The 10,993-nt window shown below is 28.4% G+C and overlaps 1 protein-coding gene across 1 annotated transcript; it reads left to right on the forward strand.

Annotated features, from left to right (window-relative positions):
• Nucleotides 1-5,578: 5,578 nt before the first annotated feature.
• LOC108815009 (transcription factor MYB29) lies at nucleotides 5,579-10,987 on the forward strand (the record flags this gene model as incomplete). Its single annotated transcript, XM_018587668.2, has 3 exons — nucleotides 5,579-6,008; nucleotides 9,687-9,816; nucleotides 10,240-10,987. Coding segments are annotated over exons 1-3 (1,011 nt in total), but the record flags the coding sequence as incomplete, so codon positions are not given.
• Nucleotides 10,988-10,993: the final 6 nt, after the last annotated feature.

The raw sequence follows: 10,993 nt of genomic DNA on the forward strand, positions 1-10,993 counted from the left end.
TTGTAATGATTCAAATGCAATGTTAGTGTTGAGGACGTGTTACTCTTGATTAATGGTTTTGTTAATCTATTTTTTAAATGTAAATATCTATGATTAATAAAATGTAAGAAGTTTATTTTTACACTTGATTAATAAAACGTAACATAATTTATTTTTACGCTTTATTAATCATTGGTATGTTATTACATTTAAAAAATTAGATTAAATATAAATAACATACTCATGATTAATAAAGCGTAATATGATTCATTTTTATGTTTTATTAATTATGGATATATTATTTATATTTAAAAATTTAGATTAACACAACCATGATTAATCAAGAGTAACATGTCTGTAACACTAGCATTAGATTTGAATCATTGAAATAAATATATAACTCTTATAAAGACGATTTTTATATGATCAAAATATTTACGAATATATCTTTTATATAAGATTAAAATTTAATTAAATTATTTTTTGTTAATTTTACTAAATAATAAAAAATTATAAAATTTTACATTTTCTAAAAGTTATTTTTATAAGAAAATTATTTAGTTTTAAAATTTTTTTATACACATGACATATTCGTCGGCAAAATTAGCTGACATTGTATCCACACGAACAAAAGTAGATGACATGGCAGCTGATGTGGCGACTGGTGTATGATTTTGCCGAAAAATTATAAATTGGGTATGTTTTGGCACGATCATATAAGTTCAGGTATGTTTTGGCACGACCATATAAGTCGGGTATGAATTGAACATATTACAATATGTTGGGTATGAAATGGCCGTTTTCCCGGCCAAGTGGCACCAAAAAAAAATTCTTATTGGTGAACCTACGAATAGTTACTTTTTAGGCCACAATGATTGTTTAAGCATTTTCAACCATTTTATGTAAATGTTACATCAAGCTGTATTGTGCCGTTGATCAAAACCACCTGTATATCAACCACGCCGACTATACTATTTTGATGAATATTAACATCCACAATTTAATAGAGAAATAAAGAAACAAAACAACAGGTCCCCCACGTGAGGAATTTACATTGTCTACACTATGGGTCTAACTGGTGACCACCTCGGGAATAGTAGAAACAAAAAGGAAAAGAATTGATGGGAATAAAATTATGGGAATGATGAGGAACGGTTATTCCATATCAAATTTGGTGAGGAATAAATTTGTTCTTTAATTCTCTACAATAAAAGGAATGAGAAAGAATGAAAAAGAATGACTATTCCTAATGAATGGTAAAATTTGTTAGGAACATTAATGAATGCATTATTCCTCTTCATTCCTTGGTTACCAGTTAGACCCTATATTTATTATGCATCTTTTTTTTTTGAACCTTATTTATTATGCATCTTCTGTTCAAGAAAATGAAACTGTGTAATCAAACAGTGGATTTACAATCAAATTATTGGAACGTGTTGGTAATGAATAAAGGAAGATAAGGAATCATGATAACAAGTTATGGCCACAGAAGAAGCGACGGCGTATTCAAAAAAGTTAAAGTAGGTACTGTAATTTTGCAGATGTATGTAACGTTTGGACTCTTCACAGTTAGGGTTCTCAACCCATACCCATTATTAGTCATATGGTTTGCATTTTCGCGTGAAATTCGATTGATCAATCATTTTTCATTTTGGGGAAGTTTATTATAAGAACTGTCCTTATAAATAACTACTAAACTTTACATACTAAATATAATGTTCATTAAAAGAGGAGGATCAAAGTCTAAATTTAAAATAGAAGAGTCGGGGAACCACATGAACCTTGCTAAAGTGTCAATGGGCATGTCATAGTTGTCTCTCTCATTTGGCTCCACGCTCCATCATTTCTTCACTTTGTTTTTAGCTAAAAGTTACTATTTCTATTAAAATTATTCTTTTGAGTGCTGCTACGGCTTTTGTGTATGGGACTCAATGTCTATTTATCTAGGTCCACATGCATCAATCAGTTAGCTCCTTAGTGAGTTTTAAAAAAAATGTTGAGAATCTTTGGACTGATCGATCTTAAATACTTTACAAATCACGTTTCATAACATGTTCTTATATATCCACGCGGTACTAAAGTTTTTCTTTATCATTCATTCTTAGTTGATTATGGATTATATATGTTTGAACTGTGAATATTACTTCTGAGAGATCCTTAAAAATTTGATTGCACTTTCAGAATATATGCTGTTGAGTTAAATCTTTATTGAATAATGTCAATGCTTTATGATAATACCAAGAAAAGTTTACAACGAAGCCCCCGAAAAAACTGAAGTTTCAAAAAGAAAAAAAAAACAAAGAAAGTCAGATTCATTTTAACCTTATACTCGCGATCAGATCCACTGTGATGGATCAGTGTCAACATACTCGTTTCAACTTGTCTCGGAATCAATTAATTACATTAAGATCGTACAAATGACACATTCGTAAGAGTAATTTTGCAACACTATGCTAACTCCTTATCACTTATTCTTTGTGCATAGACACCATCTACGAATTAAGCTAATTACACCTAAGTCTTCTAAAAATTGGTCTAGACGGCATCTAGACATACGTCTAGTTAGCAAATTGGTTTAAGCGAAATGAATTTTTAAAATCATCTTTTAAAAATCAGTCTAATAATTCTCTATAAGACGCATAACCACTGCTTATCGACTTTTAGAACATCGCACCCAACAAATTGCTTCAAACGTCCAAACTAATGACCCAATTGATGCATGCAAAGATCAAATCAGACGCCCCCTCGATCGTCTTTTCATTGCGTTCATGTTTTATCTGTATCAGTCATGACACATAATTTTTCATTCAAGTTATCCTATAAATTCACCATCTTCCTAATAACTTATCAAAATGCTAACTAGATTAATTATTAAAAAATATTAAATAATTTTTTCAAAAACTAAAATAATTAAAAAATAAATAGTGTTAATTTTAATAATGCTAATGTCACTATCTAATCCATAAACTAAAACTCTATACCCTAAATCTAAATTCTAAACCTTAAATTCTAAATTACAAACTCAAACTCTATACCCTAAACCCAAATCGTAAACCCTAAACCCAAACCATAAATCATAAAACCAAAAACTTGAACTCTAAATCCAAATCTGTACCGTAAACTCAAATCTTAGATTCTAAACCCAAAATGTAAATACAAAACCCAAACCCTATATATCCTAAATATTTGGATTAATATTGATGTTATTCTTTTGAAATTTAAGGCTAAGAATTAAAGTTTTGATTTAGAATTCATGGTTTGGGTTACAGTCTAGGGTTTGGATTTAGGGTCTACGGTTTGGGTTTAGGGTTTATAGTTTGGGTTTAGAGTCTAGGATTTGGGTTTAGGGTCTAGGGTTTGAGTATAGGGTATAATTTTGGGTTTAGAATTTAGATTTTTTGGTTTATGATTTATGGTTTGGGTCTAGGGTTTAAGATTTGGGTTAAAGTTATAGAGTTTGAGTTTATAATTTAAAATTTAGAATTTGGATTTAGGGTATAGAATTTGAGTTTAGGGATTAAATAATGACATGAGCATTATTAAATATGACATTATTTATTTTTTTAAATTATTTTATCATTAATCTAGTTGGCATTTTAATTGGTTATTAGGAAGATGGTGAATTTAAAGATTTACCATAAGGAAGTGAACCCAAGTCTTGTCATATTCAAATTGCACTTATTCTGAAAGTGACCGGCAAAGCAACAAACATGCCATATTTAACTAATAATACATTTATATGATTTATATGTGCATTTTCATTTACTTTTGGTTGTGTGGATCTTTTTTCTTTTACTTATTAAATTGTAGAAAAATATTTATTTTCTAAAAGGGTTTAACAGTTTTATCATGAGATACATTTATTTTTGAGGAAAATATCATTTATGTTACTAAAGTATTATACATTGGTTATTTTTTATAATTGTTATATATTATAGCACTTGAATTATCATTATGCCTAAGACCATTCCAAATGTCTAACTAGAATCTAACATAAGTACTAATGGTAAGCAAAATTGTTCATATACAATTATTTTGTTTATCAGGAAATATGCATTCTTATCAAATACCATAGAAATAGTATCTCTGAATGTTTAATAATTACTTGCGGTGTTACTATTTTTCTGTTTTTTACTTTATAATAAAATAAAAATAGATTCAATTTAAATATAAAATAACTTATTTATATTTTATTCATCGTTCTATTTTTTATTATAAAATAAAATATTACTGGAACAAACTTCAATTCTATGTTAGAATTATCTTAATTTAGAAAAAAATAGAAAACTCTATTTTGAAATGAGAAATAGAACGAAGTTAAACATGTTCTAATAACGAAGCAAAATCACTTTATTAGACTTTGAATACAGCCTTCAAGTACTGTTACATCTAAAGTGGCAAACAAAGAGGACTGATGCTGAAATTGAACACGTGATGATTTGTTCCAGGGTAAACTACACGCGTTCACAATTTTTTTTAAAAGTTTACTACACAGATATAATTTGATCCTTCGAGACACTCGTTTAATTTACAGACTAATTTTTTCTTCTTCTTCTTTCAGTTATTTATAGTAGAGTAACATAAATAATTCTATCTATATCTATATCTTGCATAGAACTTTTCTTCTATATGTTGATATGTAATTTACTATTCTTTTAATTGGTTGTATTTATAAACGCTTGCATGATGGTAAATTGACGCAGTCTAGAGAATATGGACACAGAAATAGACAACGTCTAAATAATATTTCCACATGTAATGGAATGCATTCATGTCTGCCGAGTATTTCTATATTCCTTAACGAAAATCATATCGATTTCACCCAGTGACGCGATCCTCGTAATATTTTATAGAACATATGGCCTAAATCATTTTCTATGTAACTACACACATTTTCTGCTAATTAAACAGCCTGGATAATATTAAAACCAACCTTAAAACATCATCAAACTGTCTCTATATATATAATCATTTATCAAAAGTGTGTCATAACGTAAATCTATATTGGAAGTAATTGACGGTTTTACGCTTTTCGGTTAACTCTTGAAACTTGTATTATTCTTTTAAAATATTCTATGAACATATATAATTTATCAAGTAGATTTATATTCCTGTTCTATAGATCAATAATTTACTTTTTGAAAATATAAACTGTTGTTTACCTTTTGTAATAACTATATATCAATTTATATTACCATATGAATATATTTTTAAACGTACACTGAAAAAGTCACGGGATAATTCGCCTACTAAAATTTGGTAGAATCATCTTGTCATGTTGAAATAACAACTTATAAAAGATTGTCATTTTTGAATACAATGTTCTCTATTGTTATTGACCAAATTAACTATAATAGAAAAACTTGATAACCACATCTGTCGTTCTGTATTTGGTCGGCAGTGTAATATCATCAACTCGCAGAACATTTGAACAGAACCTATAAAAAAAGAGATACGGACACTAGACTTTTAATGAGTTAATCATTATTATTTGAATATAGTTATTTATTTATTTTTACGTGATTTCTAATTATATTATTCTATGACACGAGTGCGTTAACTTTTTGTTAGCGTATATGGGGCTATATATATATGGTCGTATAGACATATTTTATTCAGTATAGAGAGGTAGCTCGCAATGTCTTAGATCTTTGGTATATCTTCATCCTTTTTAATTATAGTGTTCAAAAGTTCCTGGGAATGAAAACACATAATCAATCAACGATCTACCATAGTTTCTCAGTTAGTTTCATATTCAGATGCATCAGAGTTCTCCTCAACAGATCTATTGCTCTTGCCTTAAACTAGACGACATTTCTGGGTTTTCCCCCTCTCTTCTTCTAGGTTGTATGTAAAACCATATAATAAAATCATATCGGAGAAAAAGAAAGAAAAAATGTCAAGAAAACCTTGTTGTGTGGGAGAAGGGCTGAAGAAGGGCGCATGGACCACCGAAGAAGACAAGAAACTCATCTCTTACATTCATGAACATGGTGAAGGAGGGTGGCGTGACATTCCCCAAAAAGCTGGTAAATTATATATACGCATGCAATGCATGCATAATATAAAGTTAACAAAATGCATAGTACACACACATGAATGATGTTATGGTCTAATCTATCTTATTAAAACAGAAACATTACAACTTCTTCTAGGTGGATTTTAAAGTTGGACATCTATACTATTAAAGCAAAATACCTAATAGGTATTTGCCCTTAATTTTTGAAATTAATTACATTGTTATGCCATTGTTTTAAAAAAAAAATATTTTCAGCAACTATATATTCGGCCAATCTGAATTTGGTGAGATCTTTAGACCAATCACAGTGCAACAAAAAGCATATCTCTCGACCAACCAAAAGCCTTATCGAAGCCCAAAGTTACAATTATCAAGGTTGCTATTAAAACCTACTAATCCTAACTATACAAACCCTCTACCATAAAATTATATAACCAAAATTTAACAGAAATAAACATTGGAGCAGTAAAAATAATATTTCAAAATTACAAATTGCTCATATTATATAAAGTTTCGGTATACCGAAGTTATGACAATATATACAGCTAAAAATTTACCATTTATGATGGGTACATTATATTTATTTACATTGTATTAAACTTTTAGCAAGCCTCAATATGAATATCAATTTTCCTTATAAGAAACTAAAAATTAATACAGTAGAATTATATAAAGAAATTAATTTTAAAAATTATATGAGGATTAGTTTATAGCTTTTAAAATAGTTTTCAACATAATAATATTTTTAAATCATAAAAAATTAACAAAACTATATCGGTATTACATAATGAAACATTTAAAAATATATTCTTATAATGAAGAACTATTTATATTTTTGAAATGATATTTTCAAAAGAAAAATCCTTATTTTATTATTTAATCTTTCTATTTCTTATTTATAACTGTTAATTTGAGATTTTTTTAAAAAAAAATATACTATTAAATCATGATTCTAGCCTTAGATTTACATAGTAACCACGATCTCATCTTCCTCAATGAATCGTCGACTTTTACACACTGAATATTTAGAGACAATTTTTTATTATTACTTTCCTTTCTAATTTTTTTCTACAAGACCAAACGGTCATATGTCAGAAGAAGTTGGATTACTCATGGGCTGGGTTTCACAAATTTATAGATTGGAACCCATTTAAATACTTGGCTTTTATTGACAAAATATTAGAAAACCCATTTTTAGAAACAGTAAAACAGAAATAGTTGATTCAAAAATTTTCTTTGTATTTCTTTTAGTCACATTCTACAATATGCTATGAAAAAAATATATTTCGTATTATGTTTGTAAAAATAATAGTTTTCAATAAACGAAAATATTTATACAAGAAACTTCTTATAAAAAACACAACTCTTCAGAATTACTTTGTATGACTATAAAAATAAAGCTAAATTATGTCTCCTCACCAATGAAAATTTGTCAAACATAAAACATCAACACAATAAAAAATATTAATTATCAAATATTAAACATATAAGATTATAATTAACAAATATTTAAATTTTAAATTTTGATTTTTAAAAGAAACAAATCCGCGCTTTAAAAGCGCGGGTAAAAATCTAGTCTATCTTATTAAAACAGAAACATTGTAACTTTTTCTAGGTGGATTTTTAAATTGGACATCACATTATTATTCTTAGCCTAACCTTTCATTTAAATATTTCCTTAAAGAGTTTAATACCAAACTTCTATCATTTAACTCCACCATAATTACCATTTAACATCACATTTGCTGTATATATTCTTTCATTCAACATATTCTCCACCGTAGTTTAATATCAACGTAAACTATTAACAACACTCTTTAGCTCCACCGTAAATTATTAACAAAATATCTATTCTTTCGTTAAGAGTATACTAACATTATCATAGTACAAATATAACAATCCCTTTCTTTTATTATACTCAAATGAATACAACAAATGTCTCAATATAAATATTATACGAATCTGAGTTCTTAAAAATATAAATATAAATAAATAGAAATAAAAATAAATATTACACATGTTACTAAAAATATAAATAATAAACGAGTCTTTAGCATGTCATTATACAATTTTGACTATCTTGGTCTGATTATCTCCCAAACCAATTAATTCAATTAACCAAATAATTTAAGAACATGTTTCAACCGCATCGGAATTTTTTTGAAACTCAATACTAAAGATATACACTAAATAGAATAACTTGACGTATATTCTTATTTCAATAACAGAAACATCAATTTATATTTTAAAAATAATAGATTATGGGAAAACCCCTTCACCAAGTTATGAATATAAACTAAATAGAATAACTAATTAATATATATTCTTATCTCAATAACAGAAACATCAATTTAAACAAAAAAAACGATTATGAGTCTATCATGCCTAAAGTCTCAGTGGCAATCAAATATTCACAATCAAATTGTCAGATTTGAAAAATCATAAATATGGAAAATCCCATTCTCCAACTTTACTCTACTATACTTAAAATCTCGGTGTCATGAGATTTTGTATTTATTATATCTAACTTAATAGGTTATGGAATATTCATTTCCTCCCACTAAATTGTGTCCATAAATACTTGTCTTCGTATTCATCATTGCACATTCATAAAACATTCACAAAAAGCTCCTAAATATAATACAGATTCTAACCTTTGAAGAGTATATCTATTGATGGGTTTGAAGTAAACGATAATGAAGAAAGAAGACTTCGAATTCTCTGAAGGAATTAAATTTGATCCGGTTATCCATATTTTTTTCAACCTGAATGGTGACTTGGAAGAGGAACATACACGTTTAGAAGAAAAAAAACATGTTTATTTCTTTCTTTCCTGGACAATGTTGTTACTAATGGACTTATTATATATGGACATAGAAATTTACAATGAATTTTTTACTTTCCTTGGCATTAGTAGTTAGATTGTCAATAAATATAAAACAAAATAAATTGTATTCTTTTTATTGCACTTAAATTAACAAAAAACACATTTTCATTTTTTGTTTATTGAATTTTTAATACACATTCAAAATACTATTATATTAATAAAAACAAATTGAAACTATAATTTTTTTGGGTTAATACAGTTTCATTTAAATTTTTTTTTTTGTCAGCAGCATTACAGACTCATATAGACGACAATTTCATTTAAATTATTTGACCAAATATAAAACATTTATATATCCGCACGTTTAATCTTTCTTGCTATTTCTTAATTTTCCATAAATTTTTTTGTTTTATGTATCTTATAATTTATAACTATTTTATTAAAATTATAATGAAGACTTCAGTTGTGTTAGTCTAAATCGTATTGGTTAATATTAGATTAGTGTCTTCTCTTTACGTCTATTATGTTAGTCTAAATCGTATTAGTTACTATTAGATTAGTGCTTCACAATTGCATCTATAATATACTGATACTTTAATCGTGTTTGCACCATACAGATCTCTAATATATCAATGAAAAATTTTGAATACAAAAAACAGTTTTAACATTGTTCTTAAACAATACGTTTTGGATAAACTCGAAATTATATAAAACTACTGTATGTGAAAAGAAAAAAATTCAAATTGTATTAACTACTATAGAATATATGTTATGTGTTAAAAGAAAAATAAAATCTGCGCGGTCGCGCGGGTCATGATCTAGTTGATGTTTATATGTCAATGGTGCAATCTGCTTATTTAGGACTCAAACGATGTGGAAAAAGTTGTAGATTGCGTTGGGCTAACTATCTGAAACCCGATATCAAGAGAGGAGAGTTTAGCTACGAGGAGGAGCAGATTATCATCATGCTTCACGCTTCCCGTGGCAACAAGTAATATACTCTCTCAGTTTCAAAGTATTCCATATTTAAAAGTTTTGCAAATATTAAAAAAAATTATAAATTTGTTATAATAAATATATTGTTTTTTGAGATTAACGGTTTCCTCTAAATATTAAACAATCAATAATAAATACAATATTAAAAAGCGAATTAAAGATGTAAAAAATATCTTTCAAACAAATATTTTTTTTCTAAAACAAAGAGCTTTCTGTAACAAGAGTTGCATCACATAAAATACTTAAGATATATCTATTGAAATAAAATATCAGTCACCAACTTGCGACCAATATTCTGAGTTTTTCTTGATTTGTTATTAAATTGTCAAAATACGTATTTTGAAACATAAGGTATTTATAAAGATTTAGCACATGAACAAATAGTTTGATACATTCTTCCTTTCGTTATCCGCACAAGGTGGTCGGCGATAGCGAGACATTTGCCAAAAAGGACAGACAACGAGGTCAAGAACTATTGGAACACGCATCTCAAAAAACGTTTGCTCGATCAGGGCATCGATCCCTTGACCCACAAGCCACTTGCTTCTAACCCTAATCCGGCCACGCCTACGACATCTGAAGGCCAAGATGACTCAAATCCGAACCTGGATGAGCAGTCACAATCTGGTTCGATGTCTCCAAAGTCTCTTCCTATTTCATCAAGCTCTTGCAGTCTACAAAAGATAAGCAACAGTGATGAGACGCCGAGAAACAACGGTTCCTTGAGCTCCAATAAATGTCGTTTCAAGAAATCGAGTTCCACATCAAAACTGTTAAACAAAGTTGCAACTAAGGCGTCTTCCATTGGCAATATGGTATCAGCTTCCATGGAAGGATCCTTAATTCGCTCAACAACATTTTCTCCATGTCTCAATGATGTCTTCTCCGAAACTAGTCAATTTCAAATGGACGAATTTGCACCATTCTCTCACTCATCTGATCAACACATAACTGATCATATGAATGAAGATATCAACATGGACTTTGATCTCAGCAATTCCGAATTCAGTTTCTCGCAGTTTATCGAGCAATTTAGTAACATTGAAGCCGAAGAAGCCAATGCCATTGGAGGATATAACCAAGATCTCTTATTGTCTGATGTCTCATCAACAAGCGTTGATGAAGACAATATGATGCAAAACATTACCGGTTGGTCCAACTATCTTGTTGAC

This window comes from Raphanus sativus, unplaced genomic scaffold (assembly GCF_000801105.2).
Source record: "Raphanus sativus cultivar WK10039 unplaced genomic scaffold, ASM80110v3 Scaffold3422, whole genome shotgun sequence".
In the NCBI taxonomy this organism is placed as follows: domain Eukaryota; kingdom Viridiplantae; phylum Streptophyta; class Magnoliopsida; order Brassicales; family Brassicaceae; genus Raphanus; species Raphanus sativus.